The sequence below is a fragment of the Camelus dromedarius genome, chromosome 4 (genome assembly GCF_036321535.1).
Source record: "Camelus dromedarius isolate mCamDro1 chromosome 4, mCamDro1.pat, whole genome shotgun sequence".
In the NCBI taxonomy this organism is placed as follows: domain Eukaryota; kingdom Metazoa; phylum Chordata; class Mammalia; order Artiodactyla; family Camelidae; genus Camelus; species Camelus dromedarius.
The window spans coordinates 30,960,808-30,984,482 of NC_087439.1; the positions used below are offsets into that span (position 1 = coordinate 30,960,808).

General features: G+C 35.1%; 1 protein-coding gene across 1 annotated transcript; it reads left to right on the forward strand.

Moving 5' to 3' along the window:
- The first annotated feature begins 1,307 nt into the window (after window positions 1-1,307).
- On the forward strand, window positions 1,308-16,765 carry TNFAIP6 (TNF alpha induced protein 6). The gene is made up of 6 exons (XM_010986707.3): window positions 1,308-1,477; window positions 5,854-5,991; window positions 7,395-7,556; window positions 10,909-11,137; window positions 12,945-12,985; window positions 16,074-16,765. Exons 1-6 carry the CDS (start codon window positions 1,384-1,386, stop codon window positions 16,241-16,243), a joined length of 834 nt encoding a protein of 277 aa, XP_010985009.1. The 5' UTR covers window positions 1,308-1,383; the 3' UTR covers window positions 16,244-16,765.
- Window positions 16,766-23,675: the final 6,910 nt, after the last annotated feature.

Below are 23,675 nucleotides of genomic sequence, written 5' to 3' on the forward strand. Positions count from 1 at the left end.
CTCGTCTCTTATTTGCTGTGGACCCAAAATAGATATTTTTGAACCCTGAAAGCTTTATGCCTACCTCGTGAGTGTCCAGTAAATTCTGTACCCTCAGCCTACCTGCCACAACTGCTCTTCCTAGAAGAGATGAGATCAGGGCAAGTCTTTGATGTGCAATGCAAAGATGCCTAAGGGATTCAAGCTAACTTCAGATGAAAGCAAGTCCAGAAAGTTGACTTTTTCAAAGGATTCCAATATCAATGGAGGAACTAAGAAAGTATGAGAGAAATGAATATAATGAGAGCAAACGGGAAGCAGCTTGGTAGCAAGAGTAGAGACGCTAAGCGGCAAAGAATAACCAATGAGAAAGAGAAGTCAAAGCTGCCCCCCAAAAATGGCTGTCAATCAACAGGAAATGCCACTAGCATCAGAGTATTGGGGTATTACCAGACATGTTACCCAAGAACCTTCCACAAAAGGAAAGTTTGGGATATTTTAAGGCATAGTGACTTTACTATGATAATTGTTACCTATTATTTTGACCATCTTCAAAGTTAGAGTGACTTGGGGAAGCTAGGGGCATAATTTTATTAACTTCATGACTATCTACCCACCTACCTTTCTCCCAAAACTTCAAGGATTTATGGCCTGGAAATATTTGTATAAGATACCCAAAGCTGCTGGAATGTCCTAAGGCTCTGAAACTTAGCTGCTTTTCTGGAAGCTGATGTATTTACCTGCTGACCACAATAAACCAAGGACTGCCACAGACCCCACCCCAGGACAAAAGCAGATGGAGGGTAAAGAAATTCTACATCACTGGAGATGGTTTAGGATTTGTCAGACTGTGCACATTTTTTGTTTTAAATTTTCTATGCAAGCTTGGCATGCTAAGGGAAAACTAAAGTAACATTACCAGGGTCAAGTTCAAGATCAGTGTTTAACCCCAAACCCCATAATGCAAATAAGACATTCAGGGTTTCTCTTAAGATTCCTACCGAAGTGTCTTTCTTTCTTCCTTTCTTTCTTTTTTTTTTTTTTTTTGGAAACCACTGCTGAATCTGCACCAAGTTAAAAAAACTTCCTAATAGAAAAGTATCCGTGACAATCAAAATAAATGAACCCCTTTCCAAGTAAGTGAATTTTAAAATGTAGATGATCGTTCTATATCCCTAGTTTTGGTTGCCAATGCAAATGAGTCAGAGGATTTGCCTCAGACAGTGAGTTAATTGTGTAACTCTACAGCAGAAAATGCCATTGGAGAGTACTTGCTGACCTCACAGCTGAAAAAAACCATTTAAAAGATGTGGAAACCAGATGTTTCAGACACATTTCAGCCTCTGCTCTGAGAATTTATCCTGAGCAGCCCCTAACAGGCTATTCCTCCTCTACAACTGAGATATGATCATCTTAATTTACTTATTTGTTTTGCTATGGGAAGAGGCTCACGGATGGGGATTCAAGAACGGAATTTTTCATAACTCCATATGGCTTGGTAAGAAACTTGACTCTTGAGCTTCTTGTTGAGAAACTTGCTTCCTTGAATTCATGGAGAAGTGAATCAAAGCAGTAAATTTTTCTCTCCTGTTCAAGGCTGATGTTTTCAAAGAAAATGCTTAGGAAAGATAGCTATGGAATGCATATATTATTTTTTTTAAATGTTCTTGCCTTCTAAAATGTTAAAATAGCTTTTTATAAAGTAAATTGTTTAGTAGAGGATACAGGTTAATATTTATATTCCATATGAAAAAATATTTTAAAATTTTCAAAGCAGGTGTGATGGTGTAGTGGGGAATGTTTCTTTAACAAAATTAAAACATTAAAAAAAAACCTCTGATATATTATTTTGTTTTAATTTCAATGCATTTGCAGTCAGACTTCATAACAGGTAACCATAGAGAATCATAACAGGTAAATTGGAATATATAATAACTTTATAATCATTCCTCCAGGTACTCTGACCTGTAGTGTATATCTTGCTTTTTCCAAACATCTTTTGACTAGTCTGACAAAGCCAGCTGTAATATAGGAAAAAATTAAAAAGGCTTATTATTTCTGGATGAATTCTTACCACTTGATTTGTTTGAGCTATCCATTTAAGTACTTTTCTACCTCTTTTGTTAAACAAGGAAAGTTTCTTTGGTTGTTTTGTTTTGTTAAATGTAAGGAATGACACACGTCTAACACAATAGAAGGCTAAAAAAAGGCCACAAAAAGGCTAAATATAGAAAACCCTAAACATCCCATATAGTACTCTAAACAATGCTTTAAAGTCTCATGATACAAATTAATATTGCTTTATGTTCACCGTCATGTTTGATAGTAAAGAAAACTGACAGATCCTTGTATAAAATAGAGAAATAAGAGAAAGCAAAATCAACCTAGATCTTGATTTTATGCTTGCTAAGCAGCACATAGTTGTAGAATATGTTCCCCTTCAGCATGTTTCTCTCTGGTAATAACTGCAGCCATGCGGATTTCATTAAAAAGCTCGATTTGCAATGCACAGCCTTGCTGCCTCTTTTTTTCAGCTTGAGCCAGTGAACTACTTTCACGCTGAACAGTGAGATCCATTTGGCTAAGATGGGGTCTGGAATTTACTAGAGGAATGAGCAAGTCTCTGTTTATTTTCATTGCACACTGTCAAACTTGGGAAATACACACCTATATGTCAGAAATGGAAAAAAAAAAAGGTCATGAAGCTAGTAAGAATTCAACCCACATGGATAAACTTTGAAATACTGTCAAATTCTCTAACGATCAAGTAATTTGGAGCTGCTGTCTTTTTAAGTGATGTTGTATATTACCAAAATACAAACCAACATAAACCTGCACAATAGAAGTTCTGTCCTAGACGTAGAGAGGAGCAAACCCAAACGTTTGTTAATAGTATGCTGCACATCTGAGGCCCGGGGTGATTGCATGTTGCTTCAATTTGGGACAAATTATTGACCAGCCAGCCTAGCATAAATTGTTTACAGTTGGTTAGGTCAATGTAGTGCTAGAAAACTAGGGAGGGAAGAGAGTTGAATTAGAAGTCAGGAATCTGCTAGCAACTATCAAGAAAAAGGCACTTTAAGCACTTGGTCCCAGTTCCTTACTGGTAAAATGAGAAGGCTGAAGTAGAGAACCCCCAAGGTTTATTTTTAACTCTGGTATCCTCTAATTCCTTAAACAGTAATTTTTTAGAAAAGACACTTTAGGACACAAGGGACTTCAACTATCTTACATGGATTATGGATATACAAAATGCACAAATAAGAAATTCCTTTTAGTCATTGTATTGAATCTGAAAAAGAAGGGAAAAGTAACATTCTCCTGAGTGCCTACTAGGATCCCCAAGCTATATATATGAGTTTTATGGTTTATTTATTCCCAAAAAATAGCTATGGTTATTCACATTTGGTAGGTGAGGAAACTGAGGCTCAGGAAGTAAACTATGCCATGTCCATTGTAGAACCAGAGGTAGAAATCAGAGTCAACATGCTACTGTCTCTACTTACTAAAAGGAAAAGGAAATTATGGGTTAAATAGACTTCCAACTTCAATGAATGACTATTGACTAGAAAAATTAATAAATTATTACTTCTTCCACAAGGTGAAATGCATTGTACAAAGGACCATCTTAGTAGTTTAAAATTCTGGACTTAGAAATACGTTAAAATAAATGTGTGCTTAAAATTGTCAAGTATATTCGCCAGGAGTTCTCAACTTGTTCATGAGGCAAGATAATGGGAGGCTTGGTTCTCCTTCAGGAACTATGTGGAATATTAATATCATTTAATAAGTAAAAATATAGTGTAGACATTTCTGCTATTTAAGTTACTATCTTCTTACTAGACAGGTTTCAGCAGGTACCAAAAGTTTAAGAAAAATTACCAAGAAGAATACTTAAAATTATTTTTAAAAATCTTATTGTTAATTTATTTTTCCTGCAAACACCTGTTAAAAACTGAGGCATATTAAAATCTTTAGTTTATTTGAGCAAAGATCCATTCGAATGGGGGCAGCATCCATTCTAGCAGATAGAAACGAACTCTAAGGAGCTGCACAAAATGCAAGACTTTTATAGGCAGGAGGGAGCAGGAATACGGAAGTTTTACTGGGCAAAATAGAGGGTTGGTTATTGCAAGGTTACTTTCCTTTAGGGTATGGCAAGGGTCTACCAGGCAAATTACCCAACTAATGTTGACCAGATGATTCCTGATGGACTGGTTTAAGATTCCATTTCTGGGTGAAGAAAAACTGTAATTAAGTTAAGTCTTGGTTTGGGTGATGCAGAGCTTAGCATAAAGGACTCCATTTGGAGACTGTTGTCTTATTTTTAATACATATTTTGATTTTTGGAGTAAAAACCCAAGGAAATCTTAGTTTGAGAAAACTTGGCAGACACTAAAAATAATTCCTACAAAATTTTTTTCAAAGAAAGATCTTTTAGTCAGGAAACAGATACAGTTTTAACATTTTTAATAATTAACAATAATCTCTGTCACATACATTAGAGTAAGTTCTATGTTTCCCTTCTCTACTAAAAGCCTTAGTACCCCTGTACTTCAAATATAGGTGTACTTGCATTGTCCACTAGGGCCCAGGTTGTTTAAGAACAGAACTTGATCCACAGCACCTAGCAAAGTACCTCATGGTATATTCTTAAAACAACCAAATTGTAAACTAGTGCAAGTTCAGTTAATGAGGCTTTCACAACAAGGACACTTGGGGCATTGGTGACTCTCAAAGGGGAAAACGACTTTGATGTTCCCTGTATTCTCTGACCTATAAGTATCAGATTGACTAATGTACTGTGTATAATTGATAGGTTTTTATCATATAATGTGTAAGAGCAGGATCTCTTGGAGTCCAGAAAAACAGGGAAAATGCCAAGCAGCATCTCCTACTGAACTGTAGCATTGTCAACTTCGGCTTGGGGAGGAGAGTAAAGAACAGTATTTCTAATACCACTGGATTCATGTCTTGCTGCATGCCAAGGAATACATATTCTCATCAGAAATGGTCTTGATGGTCTATTGCACAGGTCAGGGTACAAAGGCTTAATAATCTGACAGCCTGCATAGAACTATTAGAGATATGTTATGATCATCGTCCTGGGAAACTTTCCACATTGTTTCTATGGCAAGATGCACTCCAAACTCAAAACAATCAGTTTAAACAGTGGTCTACTGGAGACAGCTCATGTCTGACTGACACTATCTAAAATATATTGGGAACAAATGTGAACTAAAAAAGACAAACCAGATAAAAAATTTAGGAACTGGTACTTAGGTGTGTCCCGTTTTTTCTCTGCTATATTTAAACCTATTTTTCTTTTCTTTAATGTGATATTTGCTTGTTTTGGATTCCTTCAAATTCCTTCTCAGTTTTTGATTTGTTTACTAAATTCTAAATTATATTGCATTAGTCATTTCCCTCAAATGAATATTTTGGCTTATTTTTTCCTTCATTGTGAGCCAATTTTTGTTGGTTTCGTTTGCCTTCATCTCCCTTTCTTTTCCTATTGCTTACCTTTCCAAGTTTTCATATGACTTAAAGCCAAAAAAAGTCAAAACTTTATCACCTTTAGATAGTGTAGAAACACAACGTTGTATTAAAACTTTCTTTCAGGCTATCAGTTCAAAAACATAATTATGCCTCAAATTTCTATCTACATCCCCAAATTCCCCTAAAATTTCCCTCATTCATATTTTTTTCCCCAAAGCTTTCTAACAATGAAAATTTAGCCATTCGAGGCAGCTAAGCCAGGGAACCCTTTGGCAGGAACAATAGCTGATGTAATCTTCCAGCTGAGACCACAAAATTTCCCTTGTTCCACAAGAACGGACAACAGTGCATTTACGAGATTTTGTGAATTCACAGAACAAGCAGCAGGCGTGTACCACAGAGAAGCGCGCTCCGGCAAGTACAAGCTCACCTACGCAGAAGCCAAGGCGGTGTGTGAATACGAAGGTGGCCATCTCGCCACCTACAAGCAGTTAGAAGCAGCCAGAAAAATTGGTAACTGTCTTTTTGACAATAATTTTCCTTCTTTTTCACCCTTGGGGAAAAAAATTCCACTTCTCTGGCAACCGCTTTTTAAGACTCATCTCTCCACCCCTGCTAAGAGTTCCTTGGGCTTCTTCCATCTTCTTTGTCTAGAGTTAGTCCTAGCAATTTATTTCGAGTCACACCCCAACTGGGGGCTAATAAATAAAAGTCAAAAGAAAATGAAGATATCATTATCTCGCTGTCACTTAAATTTCTCATTAATTTTAATGTCATTGCTATTCATTTTTAATACTGTTCTGCCTCTTCTTGACTTCTGAGTATGGGTTTCCTCAGCTGTTAAGTGATGCTACTATGTTGAGTCTTACAAGGAAATCCACTAAATTCAGTAGATTTTTTTTCAAGTCTTTTCAATTTTTTTTTCATTTTTCTTTTTTTTAATATTAAGTGGGAGAATGCATTTGTACTTTAGGATCAAAAACTATGAGGAAAAGGAGGATAAGCAAGTTGTAAGATGGCAGGAGAAAGAAAGTGGGAAGATGATGTCAGGAGACCTGCTGAAAAACTCAGTAATTAACTAGTGCCATTTCCTTCTTTATTTAAAAAAGGGCTGCCATTGTCTCTCCTGGACTTTCAGGAGAATCCAAAAGGCCACCATCAATCAGAACTCTCTTCTCCCTTGCTCATAGGAAAATACCTGACAAAGCTCTTGCTATTGTTATATACTACCCAAGACAAAAAAATTAAGGTGTTTGCAAAAATGCCCCAAAGCCTCCCCAGATGAGACGGCTCAGTCTTTACCCACAAGGCTGTGTGTGACGCAGTAACCGGAATGATGGCTACTAAGGCCAGAACCATTACCAGCTACCAGGGATTTGTACTCAAATCCTTCTTGGATGGCATTGGCAAATATTAAAACAGCCTCCAAGACTGAGCAAGGAAAGTAGGGCTGAGGCTCTGTTTGAAATTTATGAGTGCTTTTATCCCCATTCAAATTTTTTAAAAAATATTAGCAATATCTTAATTGATCCTTAAAAAGAAATCAAATTATCATGTGAAAAAATTTTTCAGATTTGACGTTAATTTTAGAAATTACCTCTTGGCACTAGCTGGGTCATTTTTGAAAAGAATATCAGCTCTGAAATCGGATTGTGTTCATATACATGGTATTAGGATTTCCTAGTCCAGCTGCTTCTTTTGTTGTTGTTGTTCAAGTAAGATGTCATCTTTCACTAGAAAGTCAGATGTTATAAGAACTTTATATATGTTCAAACTTTATTTTATTTTTTAAGAAAATAGTTTTTCCCCTTTTGGGGCAGTTTAGACACTGTCCCTGTTGGAAGCGGGTATTTTGTTTAAGATGACCTTTGCTCAGCTGAGGGAATATACCAGTTAAGCCTTTCATTATCTTGCAGGATTTCATGTCTGTGCTGCTGGGTGGATGGCCAAGGGCAGAGTGGGATACCCCATTGTGAAGCCAGGGCCCAACTGTGGATTTGGAAAAACTGGTATTATTGATTACGGAGTCCGTCTCAACAGAAGCGAAAGATGGGATGCCTATTGCTACAACCCACATGGTTTGTTAAAATCAATAATTTCATACTTTATAAAAATAGTTACATGTTACTGAGAGGTCATTAAAAAGAAGTGGCTTCTTCTTCCAGAGATAAATCAACTTAGTGATGATAACTATTAATAATAATTACCATTCATAGAATGATTATGCTATACCAGACACTGACTTACGTTCCTCCATCCACACTGTCACTTAATATTCACAACAACTCTGCAAGGAGCTATTGTTACACCCATTTTAGAAATCAGGAAACTGAAAGTTTAAGAGCTTAAGTAACTTTCCCAAAATCAGACAGTCAATAATTAGTAGGCAGGTGGGATCATGAATTTAGTTCTTCTCTGTGCCAGGGAACTTCCTGACCACAAAGGGGGGGAAAAAAAAAGCAGGTTATAAACTTGTCACAGTTAATTAGCTAAAACTATGCAATGGTACTACTAAATGTTAACTATCTTTTTGATAGAATGGGGAAAAGGAGACAGAATGAACACATTTTTTCCCTAATTTCTTTTTATGCATAAATTCTTAAACTTCCAAACTAAGCAACTCTCACTCTGGTTTAACAAATATACACTGGGTATCCTAGTTATTGTTATATTGTATATTTTTATTCATATTCTTTTTCCATGATTGTAGCTAGGAAAACTTTAAAGACAAAATTAACTTATAATTACTATGCTCATGTCTTAGAGAGAAAAGTAGACTGTTCTTTTTGGATGTACTTCCCCCAGGATAATATCACAAAGTCTTAAGATGTGTTACAAAGTATTTCCCACATTTATAATCATAAACATCTTCAGGTCGTGTTCCATTTGGATCTACTTTATAAACAAGTCCACAACACAGTAGAAGAGTTACAATGAAGTTCTAGCATATTATTATAGAATTTATTATTTAATGATATTAACCATTCTTGGAGAACAGTTTCTCATGTCTGTAACTAACTGTATCTCAAAATAATGTGTATTTCAAGTAGAAAAGAATTTTGCTTAAAGCTATCACCTATTCCCATTTGAGACAAAATATGAATACCTACAGTGCATTCATATAGGACTGTAACTTTCAAATCACTTTGACATAGTTTAGGCCTACATTATACTATATTTCGTCCTATTTTAGTCGTTGTTAATAATTCATGTATCTTCTTTTCATCTCTCTCTCTTCCTTCCTTTTTCTTAAATATATTTATACAAGTAACTCTCTTTTTACTCTCAAGAGTAACTTCTACTTCTAACTATATTCTGATTCCTTTGCTTGATAAACTTTAGGATCTCTGAGCATCCATAGGCGAAAGTTTAGGGAAGATGAAGAGCTAATGCAAAGATTCTTACAGTACTTCATTGCCCTTTTATAAGAATGCCACCTTAACTTACAAATTTATATAAGCTGCTTTTGTTTCTCATAGAGGCTGAATAATTTTTACTGTGGAAACGTGTACAGAATCCTGGGAGACTTGTTCTTACTCAGTTCTCAGCTTACTTTTGGATTCAGTGATATGCTGATTATTTAGCATGTGGTTAACCTGAAGGGGACTGGGGACCACCTGAAACAGCAACGGAAGGAGAACAGTTCACTGGAAAATAACTAGAATGAAACCGTCATAACAGTATCAGAAAAATAAAGCAGGGGGTTGGGGGTAAAGCTCAATGGTAAAGCACATGCTTAGCATTCATGAGGTCCTGGCTTCAATCCCCAGTATCTCCATTAACAACAGAAACAAAAAAAAAGCAATCATTATTAATTAATCAATATCATCAAGTTAGAGTTAATTGAAGTAAGGAAGAATAGGGTCACTCAAATGTGTTAGACGTATTCTTGCTCATTCAAGTTCTGAATGAGTGACACGATGCCAACTGCCTTTTGTGTGAATACTTCTTGATCAACTAGCAGTTGGTCCTCAGGGACCCAGTCTGCTTTATAAACATGTCATTTTTTAAATAAGCAAGAGATGAGGCAATTACATGTAACATGAAATATAGAACTAAATAGATATAGCTAAATATACAAGCAAATTAGTTCAATATTTGAATTTTTTCCCTAACCTAATGATATATACAACCAAGATAGGATGCTACAGAGCAGAGAAAATACCTCCAAAAGCCGGCTCTATGCACACTTATGTGCACATACAAACTGTGTATTATGTATTATTTAGTAATGCAATAATAGCTTACATTTTCCGTAACACCCTTCAGTTACTCTGTATATTTTATCCTCAGAATAGTCCTGGGAGGGGGGTAATAGGGGAAGCAAGACTATATTTATTTTAACAATGAAGAAACTGAGGTATAGAGTGGTCACAGAGCTCAGACTAGATCCCTGACCTTCTCTGACCAATCCCCAGTCTTTCTAAGATCCTATTCTGCCTTGGGGAGATAAGGATTCTAACATAATTTTTAAAAATAGTTATTTTAAAGGAGAATATTCTTGTAAAAAGCCTCTAATTCATGTAATAAAAAAAAACCTTTGCATGCTACCCAGGGTTACCACCACCACTACCACCTCCACTCAGATTATTTTTGAGTTCCTAGGTTGTACCTTTTTTCCAAGATACTAGACATTTAGTTGCTATGGAATTAAAATTAACTGGGGCCCTTCCACAGCTTTCCTTCTAGGTCATACTCAAAAATCACTGGTTCTGGCAGAGATTGTCTGTTCTTATAACAGGCTATGGGACATGGCAGAAATCTATGAAATGGTAAATGACTTGAAAAAACCAACATGGATCTCTCCACCAAATCCTCAAATAGTATTAGGATTAAGCTGCTAATTTAAACCAAAGGAGTACAGAATGATTATAGATTTTTCCTTTTAACTGGATTAGCACATCTTTCAAGTTTCCTAGTGACCTTCATATTCTATAATGATTTTCCAAACAGAATTTATTGGACTCATTATTCTAAGTGTTCAAGTCCCTGATGACACTGTATTGACACCAGAGGGCAAAATCCATGCCATCTTGATTGGGCTGTTGATAATATGGGTGTATGTATTTGTCAAAACACATTTAAGTGTACACCTAAGACATACGTTCAATGCTTAAAAAAATAAAAAGAAGCAAAAAATGTAAACAGGAGCACAATTAAATTATTATTTCTTCTTGCTCCTTCTCTTTTTAAAAAATTCACAGGTAGTCTACGTTCATTTTAGAGAATTTAGCGACTGTTAATGAAAAAATACATTTATTTTTTAGCTATAACTGTATATAATATACTATAGATGCTATATATTAAGCCATTTCTTTACTTCTGTTTCATAAAAAGTACTAAATAGATGAACATTAAGGAGTGAATATCCTTTTAAAGTAGGAATAATTTTTCTTAATGCTGTCTTATCTTTCCCCTTCCCCATTTCAGCAAAAGAGTGTGGTGGTGTCTTCACAGATCCAAAGCAAATTTTTAAATCTCCAGGCTTCCCAAATGAGTATGGTGATAACCAGATCTGCTACTGGCACATTAGACTCAAGTATGGTCAGCGTATTCACTTGAGTTTTCTGGACTTTGACCTTGAAGATGACCCAGCTTGCTTCGCTGACTATGTTGAAATATATGACAGTTACGATGACGTTCATGGCTTTGTGGGAAGGTACTTCTTGTTTCCTCACTCAGGAAGTTAAAGAGCATCTGATATTTTGCATGATATTTCTTTAATTCCCCTCCAACTGTCCCTAAAATATTGATTTTCCAGTATGTCTACTATCTTGCAACACCAAGTCCTTCTTTAACTGAGTTTTTCTTTGCACTTCACTCATAACAAGCCATAGTCGACTAGCTGCTACATCTACTTACTATTAAAATAGCGATAGCTGTTTTTTGATTATTGTTAAGTTGTAACAGTTAGCTCAACATTCTATTTATAAATAAGACCTCAAGATTTGACGAACAGGAAAAAGAAGATCTATGAGTTGAGAAATTTGTTGGAGTTTTTATATGTTCTGATACCTGTCAACCTCCTAAAAATAACTATATATTCAGTAATTGTTGCCTGTCATCTGTAAAGCACTGTACTAAGCATTATGGATATAAGGTAAATAAGTAAAGTGTAGCCCCTTCTCTCACAAAATTTAACTAAATATACAATGGATGTCTTCTTAAAAATAGCTTTCTTTTCCATAAAAAACAAATACTCCTTTCCTCAGTATTTCTCCCTTGGTTTTTTGATGTTCTGGGACACAATATTTTTGTGTTCTCACCCTAAATCTTTAACATAATTTAAATTTTACATACAAATTTTGTGATACTTTACAAAATATTGCAAATTAAAGAGTGTACAGTTAGGTGTTTTGTGTATTCAGGTCGCCACTTATTAATTTGTATTTTAGACTATCCATTATCAATAGATGTTCAGTTATCAATTCTTTACTATCCATGATAGTAACTAAGTGAAACAAAATAGTAATGGGGACAATTTAAAATGACAGACTTAATAGCTTATTATTGAGTCTTGTTTTTGGCTTTGAACTGTATAACTTAAATACCAAGGAAAACAAAGGCATTTCTTGCATAAATGAACAACAGTTTTTGGAGGGAAAGTGGTTTTTGTTTTGTTTTCTTCTTTAGGTGAGACTACTGATATATAAAAAATACAAATAGTTTTTTAAAATAGTTTGAAAAAGACATGAAGTAGAGTTGGAGGAATTAAGAACAAAGTCTTTTTTGAAAGAATGGACCTCCTGTCTTGGGAATTAAGATAACATTTTTATTCTAAACCTAATCTCAGAAATCAATTATAGCCCTAGATAAAAATCATAAGTGGCTTTTTAATCTACAGGCTAATTTGTTATTTATTGGATTATATTATGTGATTTACCTTTATAATAGACTTTCTCCCCCTCTGGAATAAATTACATTTTTAGAAACTGACAAAAAACCTTTACTTTTTATATTATGTGCAAGGAAATTCCTTTCAAGTCATGATTCAGATAAAAATCAAACCCTCTTATGTCTATAAGGTCCAACATAATTATTTCACTTTTATATCAGTCTATTCCAGAAATCAAAATATTAATACCATCAGCCATACACCTATTCTTCTTTAACTGGGAAGAAAGCTTTATGAGATTAATCAGAAACAAATTAAAAAATTTTTCCAAATAGATACACATTGTCTACTACACAAAAAGCTTTGAAGACATACAGAGTAGAATTGCTATATATCCTTTTTTAAGAATCTCATTAATACTGTGAGGGTATTTCAAACAATGTTTTAACCCCTCTTCTCTCTTATAAATTCAAGTAAAAAAATAAAATAAAATAATAAACTTTGTAAAACAATAGAAAAATGAGCCATTATTTAGGGGGAATAAAGCAAGTTGATTATCAGTAAGAGTCACTTGCAATAACGGTGTAATATTCATTCATGTGACCTCTCTTTTTAAAAAATTTTCTTTCAGATACTGTGGAGATGAGCTTCCAGAAGACATCATTAGTACAGGTAATGGCTCTAAATTGAGGAACAAAACTACGATTTCTCAGTGTCACTGAAAGTGAAGGATCCAGTAGTTATGACAATACACTTTTTAAAGATGAGAGAACTGAAGGCAGGTATAGCTTGCTAGCTTGCAAAAGGCAAAGAAGTGCTTATTTATACTGAAAGACTTTGCACTAAAATGTGTAGGCTGTTGTTACTTGCAGGAAATGCAGTCTGACATAGTCTTGAATTTGGAAATCCACGAATACTGCTGTAGCTCTTATAATTCCCATAAAATGTGGTAATAAAAGGCCCACATTTTTCATTGATAAAGAATTGAAGTAATTTATAAAGCTGTTAAAAAAAAAAACCTATCACTGAAAAACTTTTTCCATTGTATGTATTGCATTTTCACATTTGTTCAGCATTCCCTAGACAGTCTTCTATGAGATGTTTTTAATAGATATTACATGATAAAAGGGTTCTAAGGTCAAGTAAATTTGGGAAACATTGGGTTAAACAATGTTAAACAGGTTTCTTTATTGGAAGATGTCAGAGAACTTTTAATATGCTAATTACACATAGTAAATCTAAAAAGGCAAGCTACAGTGGGGAATGTTTTCCAGATCTTTTTCCTCTTGCTAATTATTTCGTGTGACTTTGTTCCTTGAAATATACTTCAAAAAATGTTCTAGTAGCAGCATAAATTTATCTCAATAAGCAATACCACTGCTGTTGCCTCAAACTGCTACTTTCTGGCTAAGAACTTTCTTAGATGTCTTCATTATTCTTTTTCATTTCCATCACCAGGACTAGTAACTGGCATTCTGACTTCCTCTATTTTTCCCCCAAGTCATAAAAATATTATCACAAAACTTTTGCAACTAAAAACAGAAAAGCTATACTGAGTTGCATTCCTAAGCTGTCCTTAACTGAGATACTATAAGCTATATTACTCCCACACCCTAACCTTGCAGGACATGCAATTCTCATTTATGAATCATTACGAGAGATGGAATATCTTGTTCAATCCGGGAATGATTAATGCTTAAAATTTATGAATTCATTACTCTGTTACAATCTCCCTAGGAAGAGTAATCTGTTCAACTTTTTATGTCCTATTCTTTTCTTGAGAACATATTTTATATTAACGGAAAGTTAAAAGAAAACATGAGGTATGGGAGATAGCTGGGGGATGAGACTCCAATTAAAAAAAAAAAAGGAGAAGAAGGGGAGTCAAAAGGAAGCCTAAAACTTGACATTTTTCTTGTTTTGTCTAGAACAGACAAAACTTTCTCCAAATGTAACACCAAATCAGTTTTTCTTGCACAACTGCAAGAAACTGAAGAGGAAAAACTCACACAATTTATTACTCAAAGAGAAACAAATCAACAGAAAAGAACATACTTAAACAAAAAGCCAAAGATTTAGCAAAACAGCAGGAAGAGGTCATTGATACAAAGTAATAGAAAAAAAGGTATACAAAATACATTTAAAGCACTATCCTACCAGTCAAGCATAATCCTGTTAACATCTTGATCTAGTTTTCTTCTTAACTATATGCTTAGTCAACCCAGGATATTTATATTAAAAAACAAAACAAGAAAATAAATAAACCAGAAACTGCCATAATTTCACCACTTTAATAAAAGGTATATAAAGTAAGAATGTGCCCATTCTCATCTCTCCCCACCCAAGAAAGTCATTCGATTAAGGGTGTGACTATCCTTCCAGATGTTTTCCTGTATCACACAAGCATTATACACATGGATACCATGGACCTATTTCCAAGTCAGAGGACAATATTTAGCTCATTCTAATTCTTTTAAATTTATTCTTTTTTGTGGGGGGGCGATGATTAGGTTTATTTATTTAATTTTGGGGGAGGAACTGAATATTGAACCCCAGGGCCCCTGTGTGCTAAGCATGCACTCTACTTGAGCTATACCCTCCCCCCCATTCTGATTCTTTTTAATGACCATTTAATAGGTCATCGAATGAATGTGCCAAAATTTGTCTCATACAAGTACTGAACACTATAAAGGTGATTGTTTCTGATTTTTTTTCTTTTGGTATTCAACGTTTCACTGGACATCTTTAGACCTCTGCTTCGCAGTGCTATATTTTTTTAAGAGTAAATTCCTAGAAGTGAAATTTTAGGGTCACGGGTGATGTGCATTTTAGATGTGTATAGAAGTTGCCAAATTAGCACTCATCCTACGGTGCCAATTTGTATTTTGACCAGTTGAGTAATCTGCAAAAAAAAAAAATTTTTTTTTTTTTTTTTTTTCATTTAAGCAACTCTTCCAAGTTTGAGAAAAGTACAGTGGTTCAGAGCCTAAACTCTGGAGCCAGATTTCCTGGACTCAAACCTGGTTTGGCCACTTAGGAGCTCTGTGGCCTTGGGCAAGATACTCTGGCTCTTTGTGCCTCAATTTCATCTATGAAATGACTCTGTTAACAGTGTCCACCTCACAGTGTTGCTCTGTAAAATAAGTGAGTTCATAGATGAAATGCACTAAAAGCTGTGCTTGGCAAACATTAGTATTCAGTATATACGGGGTTTCTGTAATGAATTCTGGATTTCTGATCTAGATTAAGAAGACTTTTCCCTCCTGAAAATGAAAAATATTCCTATATTTGTTTTATATAATAAAGTTTTTACTTTTTATTTTGGGCTTTAATGCAGGTAAAATATACCAGGTGCTTCATGTAAAGGAGGGATCTAGTTTTGTGGGGTTTTTTTTCTTTTTTACAAATGCAAGGCTTGTTGCCATCATTTCATAAAGAATCCATCCATACCTCACTGGCTTGACCTGCTTGCCATTCTCCTGTAATTCTATGGATGTTCCTTCTACAAAGAAATACCTTTTAAAATAGAATAGACAAAATTTCCTATAGGACAGGCTGGAGAGCCAGGGGAAAAAATATGAAAGTGCTTTCTCCACTTGGCAGTAAAGCCACAGACTCTGTATCTTGAGAATCCAGCTCTGAATCCTAGGAATGTTGTTCCTGAATTTAGATTCTCCTATGAGGATGATGAGTCTTTGAATTGTCAACCAAATCGAAGGAGAGTAATATCTTGGTTCTTTTGCATCCTCCTCTTCCACAGGGAATGTCATGACCTTGAAGTTTCTAAGTGATGCTTCAGTGACAGCAGGAGGGTTCCAGATCAAATATGTTGCAGTGGATCCTCTACCCAAATCCAGTCAAGGAAAGAATACAAGTACTACTTCTACCGGAAATAAAAACTTTTTAGCTGGAAGATTTAGCCATTTATAAAACAAACAAAAAAATATGTATTTATGTTTGTATCTTTTGGAACCCCTTTGATCTCACTTTTATGTTATTATTATTATTAAAATTTATTTATTATTTTTCTAAATGTGAAAGCTACACCTGATAATTTGGGGAAAATTGGAAAATACGGAAAACTCTAAACGAGAAAATAAAATCTCTTATTATCTCACCGCATAAAAATAACATGCATCAACATTTATAGATTTTTCTCTTAGTCATTTTTCAATTTTGTAATATATGTATATATGTATCTATATCATTTTGTATTTCAGATTTTGAAATCTTGCTCTACGTACAGTTTTACAACTTTTTTTTTTCAGTCTTGAACTTTATGATGTAATAAGCACTTCCCCCTATCATTGAGTATTCTGCAAAAACATGATTTTGAACAGCTGTAAAATATTCCATAGTACAATTGTTTTTCATACTCTATTTAATTCTGTCTCTTTGTGGGAATTACAGGTTGTTTTCAAAAATATTGTTTCAATAAACATCCTTGAACATATATGTATTTGTACAGTTCTCTAATTACTTGGGATAGGGTCCTAGGAGTGGAATTACTGAGTCAGAGGTTAATGAAAATTCAACAAAGTTATTTGAGGGAAACAAGCTGGAGTCTATGACAGTAATGGGGTCGGTGGCAGGCTGGACCACAGATGGGCTGCCCTACTCACTCAGCGGGCTTATTCTAGGAAAGTGAGAAAGTGAATGGACTAGGAAAACAGCATGTCATTACCAAGCAGCATTAAGGGCCCATTTGAAGTTTCTGATGTTAAAATAGGAACCTCGTCAGCAAGGCTGTGTTTTCCTCTGGCCATGTTCAGCTACTCAAGGACAAAGTTAGATTAGCGAGAGGGTTGGAGTCACCAGAGCTGGGCTTTGTGAGCCAAGTGAGTACAAGACAAGGGCAAGGGAAGGGAGGATGTGCATAAGGAGGGATTGTGATGATAATCCACTGAATTTAGTTTGAGAAGGAGTGATGAGAGGACAGTGAGAAATGATGGACAGTGAAAAAGTGATCAAGTGAAGGTCCCATAGGGGCTCAAAGGATTGTCAAATCAAGGTATGAAAGGGGATGCATTGGAGAGATAGTAGGTAGAGGTCAGAGAATGGGATTTTAAATATAACCTTTTGTGGTAGGAAGAGCAGTGCCCCCTCCCAAGAAGTCTGCATCCTAATTACCAAACCCTATGAATATGTTACCTTAAATGGCAAAAGGGACTTTGCAGAAGTGATCAAGTTAAGGACCTTAAAATCGGATATTATCCTGGATTATCCAGGTAGGGCCAATGTAATCACAAGGGTCTTTAAAAGTAGATGAGGGAGGCATAAGAAAAAGAGAGTCAGAGAAGGATGTGACAAGAAAAGCAAGGTCAGAGAGATGCAACGTTGACAGCTTTGGAGATGGAGGAAAGGGCCCACGAGCCAAGGAATGAGGGTGACTTCTGGAAGCCGGAAAAGGCGAGGAAGGAGATTCTCCTCTAGAGCTTCCAGAAAGAATGCATCCCTGCTGACTCATTGATTTTAGGCCAGTGAGTCCCATTGCACTTTGAACTACAGAACTGTAAGATAATAAATTCATGCTGTTTTAAGCCATTATGTAAGTTATAATTTGGGGAGGGCAGAGATGGAAAGCCAGTATACCTCTTAATCAGTTTCATGCAGTCTTAGACTTAGGAATAAAAATCTAATTCTAGATGACAAAGCATAAAAAAGAAGCTGTAAACAGAAGACAGCCATTTTCTAAACTAAGAGAAATTAACTTAGGTGAATATAATTTAAGGCCAGTATAACATCTTTCTGTTTATATGTTTTCCTGCACATCTAATACTTTTTTACTTCCTTGCTCATGAATTTTTTTTTCACCTTTTTTTTTTTTTTTTTGACTTTTCCCTTCACATTCATCAGCTTTTTTGGTCTTCCTTTTTTCCCCCATTTAAAAAAAAAAGGAGTATAATTGGCTCACAATATTATATCAGTTTCAGGTGTACAACAAAGTGATTCAACATTTTTATATATTACAAAATTATCACCATTATAAGTCAAGTTACCATCTGTCACCATATAACATTATTACAATATTATTGACTACATTTTCTCTACAAGTGTTTTGGTCTTTACCAGAATTTTTCTCCTTTGGACATTTTGATGAATGGAATTTAAATAGTAAATTGAAGAATGTGTGTAACTTTGAAAATTATAATGCACTCTAGGATACAAGGCATTATTTTTGATGATGACGATGATGATGATGATGAAGATGAATATAAATCCTCTAAGGTTTTCCTGAAAACAATATTCAGAAGTGTAAAGTAGTTAGAATGATATTAAATGCCATCTACTACCACTGACCTAGATCCCCCTATGTCTTAATAGTATAGGGAGAGTATTATTCACAGGGTCAGAGATGGGTTATAGTGACTTCTAGAGAGTCGACTGAATCATTTACAAGCCTTCCTACTGAGACTTAGGATACATTATGATCATATTCTAAGATCTACAGAAATACCTGGAAATGAAGAGTTATAATACAGAAAGATAAAGTTTTAGTAAAATTTTATTTTAAAAATTTTAGTTAAAAAAAAGAGTGACCTGTGGAACATTTTTTAAAGCTTGATTTTCTTTACTCAATTTAGCATCTTTTGCTAAATTGTACTCTTTATATTCTAGCAATTCCACGTTACTTGAATGTTATCAATTTAATACCTGCTCAGGAGTATCTGTAGATTTTCTCTGTTTTTTTCTTTATCATGTCTATATGTGGGTTTGAGAGGTTCTTTTTAAAATTTTACTTACTTTCAATTGAATGTGATCTTAATATTCTGAGAAAAAAAATACTGATGACTATAATATGCACATATTCAGTATTTTATTTAATATAACATTCAAGTTCAGATCTTTCTGAAGAAAATTTTTTGAAAAGGAAGTTTTTTGAGAACATGTTTTGCAACTCATCCCCCTGAAAAAAATTTTTTCCAGGCTCTGTTATTGTGAAGGCCAGTTGTTTTCATGTCTTGTGTTGTTTCAAAAATTTCTAAAATTTATATCCACAGATGTTTAATTTCCTTCTGAACAAATGCCCAGCAAAGAAAATCACAAGAAGAAATCATATCCCACAAAAACCTCAATGTATAAAAGGAAGCTCCCTAAAAACACAGGCTCTTGGGCCTCTACTGGGAAACCCACACCCTTAACAGTACTTATGAAATACAAAACAGTTTTTGAGCATTTATTTGACTGTCAAACAATTATAAATAGAACTATTACTTGCCTAAGTATTAATAACCTCACAGTGGTTCTCATGATGTCAAGGGAAAAATTACACAGTATTAGATTTAACTGAATCAAGATGTTCATTTGAAAAAAATTATATGTACAATACAGTACAAAAACTAATTTTCACATTGCTTTCTGAAATTCTATCCCTGCTACAGTGAATGGGGATCACTTACAAAATAATCTTAAATGTGTTCTTTTTGTTTTTCTACTCTAAAATACCAAGTATTTAAGTAATCAATATCTTTCAAACACAAACAAGAACACTTGAAATAATAGTGTATTGATGATGACGATGGTGATCCCATCTCACTTAAGAAAAGTCAGTGATCCCATGACCCTAGAAGACCCACCACGGTCTGGCCCCCTTCCTCTAACCTCTCCCATTTCATTTCCTATTTCTCCCCTCACCTCCTCCTCCACCATTATTCCACCCCAGCCACTCTAGCGTCCTTACCAGGCCATTCCAACCACCTTCTCCCTAAAATATCATATCCCCTTCCCTACTTTATTCTTACCCTCAGAACTTCTCCCTATTTAGCATACTGTATGCTAAATTATTTTACCTTGGTTTGATCTCTCACTAGAATGTAAACTCCATGAGAACAGTGTATTTTGCTGCGTTTTTATTTGTTTGTTTCATTGTTGTATCTACAGGCCCTGTAATAAGAGCTGGCACATAGAAGATCCTTAATCAAATTAAAGAATGAATATTAGCCTTTTATAATTAGAATGAAAATGGCATATTAAATATAACTGCATAAAATCATAAAGCCAAGTGGAAAAAATATTAAAGTGTGGACTATCATGAATATTCTTACTATCTGCCAAGAGTTAAGTAATAGAAAACATGTTTTACACTTGCATCAGTTAGAGTCCAGTCAGGAGACTTGAAACCACACAGTAATTTAAACAGTGAAAGTTTATGTAAAGTATTATTAACTACTACAAGAGAATGGAGCAACCGTGGACTGGCTAGTAAAAAGTAAAAATATAAAGAGGTATAAGCAGATGTAAGGAGAGCCAAGACCCATAGAGCTGAGATAGAGCAACTCCGGAAGAGTCCTTCTAGGACTGAGATTCAGACCTTCTTGGAAAGTCTCCTGAATGGCAGAGAAGTCACTGTGGTATTGAAATGGAGCAGAACCCTGATGAGTACAAGCCCCTCTATGTCCCCCCTTCTTATTTGTAGGACAAAGCTTTAGTCTCCAAGGTCTTCCCTGAGTTCCAAACAGCAGACTCCAACAATTAGTGATTAGAGAAGTGAGAAAATGCAGAAACAAGGAAAAGCAATCAAGCAAGGAATGTAGTAACAGCCTGAACAATAGTTCAGTGATAGAACAGAGTCACAGAACTGACTCCTAGTTTCTCCTGAAGGGATATAGATAACAATCTGATGCAGTTTTGAGTCATTTTGCAGAAACTAAGACCCTCACCCCATGGAGGATGTTGACTATGTGATGATCACAAGCGCATAGACCTCAGACTGAAACCAGAAGATTGATGATTAAGATTCCCAAAACATCACCTTGTTACCTCACCATCAACCAATCAGAAGAATATCTACAAGCTGATCATGTATCCTGTGACCCTGACCCCCCATGTTGCCTTTAAACACCCTTGCCTGAAAGCCACTGGGGAGTTCAAGCCTTTTGAGCCTTACCTGCACATTCTCCTTGCTTGGCACTCTGCAAATAAACACTGTACGTTACTTCATCACAACTTGATGTGAGTAGATTGGCTTTGTTATGTGTTGGGCAAGCAAACCCAAGTTTGGTTTGGTAACAGTACAGCACTAGTGGAACTTTCTGGAAAGCACCCTAGTGGGGAAAGCTATTCATAGAGGTGTCTCATGGAAGACCCTGCATTATCCAAATTATCTGAGGTGAGTGCTAGGGGGAGCTGGGTGCTGCTGACCCTGTGGCACTGCAGGAGCTGGGTGCTGAAGAAGCCATGTGTACTGCGGGAACTTGCTGAGAAAGCATACTGAAACTAGGAAGGGAAGCCCCTCCCCCATCTCTCCAGTCCTCTCTACTGACAAAGCTTAACATTATGAAAAGATGCATAAAGGATAAATTTTAAGGGGCCCATCTCCATTTTCACAGGGTAGACAATGAAGTATTTAGAATTGAGAAGCAATAAACTGAATACTGGCACAATATACATGTTCAAAAATCACAATAAATACTGTACTATTTTACATACCCTTGAATACTTTTTAAAAATGTGTATTTCCTCCCCTAAACCTGTATTCTCAGAAGATTATATGGCATAGGCCAAGACTTTATTCCACAGAAGTACCATCTGAAGTATGTACATATGTACATATTCAGAAAATGTCATCTGTTCTCAAATTCTACTGGGCACACTCATTCAAAGGTTGTAAGTGGTAGCTATATTAATAAATTAGTGAGATTACTTCATATTGTTTGTATCATTCTTTTTTATTTCTGAGTAGTGTTCCACTGCATACCACAATTTGTTGGTATTCACCAGTTGATGGACATGTGCTTTCTTCAGTTTTTGGACACTATGAATGATGCTGTTATGAACATCCTGTACAAGTTTTTGTGTTGACAGATATTTTCATTTCTCTTAGGTAAATTCTTAGGACTGAAATTACAGGGTTGTATGATAAATTTACATTTAACTTTTTTAAGAATCTGCCTACTATTTCTAAAATGTCTACCATTTTGCATGCCCACCAGCAATGAAAAAAAATTCTAACTGGTTATATCCTCATCAAACTTGATGTGTTAAGTTTGGTTTTTTTTTTAATTTTAGCCATTCTAGCAAATACCTAGTGGTATTAATTTTCATTTACCTAATGGCTAACAATGTTGAGCATCTTTTCATGAGCATCTTTATCCTTCATAGGGATATTTGCTATCCCTATACCTTCTTTAGTGAAATATCTTTTCAAATCTTTTGCCCATTTAAAAATTTTACTGTTTGTCTTTTTATTATTGAGTTGTAAAGGTTCTTTGTTCTCGATACAAGTCCTTTGGTGCATGTTTTGCAAATATTTCTATTAGTCCATTCTTTCATTTTCTTAACAGTAATTTTTTGAAGACTAAAGTTTTAAATTTTAATGCAGTCTAATTTATTTTTCTTTTATAGTTTGTTTTTAAAGTCTTATTTAAGAAATATTTGCCTACTCCAAAGTTACTAAGATTTTCTCCTGTATTTATTTCCAGAAATTTCATAGGTTTTATTTTGACATTTAGGTCAGTTAATGAGTTAATTTTCTACATGGTATAAGACAATAATCTCTTTTTCTTTCTTTCTTTCTTTCTTTCTTTCTTTCTTTCTTTCTTTCTTTCTTTCTTTCTTTCTTTCTTTCTTCCTTTCTTCCTTTCTTCCTTTCTTCCTTTCTTCCTTTCTTCCTTTCTTTCTTCCTTTCTTTCTTTTTCTTTCTTTCTTCCTTTCTTTTTTATTTTCCATATAGATATTCAATTATTCTAGCATCACTCTTTAAAAAAGTATCCTTTCTCCCACTGAACTGCACAGGCATCTGTGTGGAAATTCAGTTGACTATACGTGTGTAGGTCTATTTCTGGACTGTATTCTGTTCCATTGATCTGTAGGTTTATCTTTATACCAATACCACATTCACTTGATTACTGTAGCTTTATGATACTGAACTCAGAAAGTTTTGCAAATTTCTGCTTATTTTTCAAAAAATTTTCTGGCAGTTACCTCATTTTTATTGTTGTTGTTTTCCCTTTGATTTGGCCACGTTTCCCTGTTTCTTTGTATGACTTGTGCTCATTTGTTGAGATTTGGGCATCTGAAAAACCAATTAGTTTAGCTAGAGAGTCTGGGGACCTCTCAAACCTTTTCTGAGTATGCATATTCTCTGGGCTTGCGCATGTCATTTCCGGAAGAGGTTTGCCCAGGCTTCTTCTCAGGAGCCCATAATCTCCTTCTCCCCCTAGTGTCTGGTCTGCAGTACTGCAGTCTCTCTGGTATAACAAGTTGTGCTGGCCATTATTCTCAGATGCCCCAACCTGGCATCCAAAGTACACCTACGTTATCTTCCCATCAGTACGCTGAGTCAGGGAAGACAGAAACCAACCCCATGGGCAGCCCTCTGAAAAGTCAGAACATTAGATGCACATTCCACTCTTCTCTTTCC

Coding starts and splice junctions, on each gene's coding strand:
- TNFAIP6 (XM_010986707.3), top strand. CDS start 1,384: ATGATCATCTTAATTTACTTATTTGTTTTGCTATGGGAAGAGGCTCAC. Junction 11,138..12,944: donor GTTCATGGCTTTGTGGGAAG/GTACTTCTTGTT, acceptor ATTTTCTTTCAG/ATACTGTGGAGATGAGCTTC. Junction 12,986..16,073: donor AGAAGACATCATTAGTACAG/GTAATGGCTCTA, acceptor CCTCTTCCACAG/GGAATGTCATGACCTTGAAG.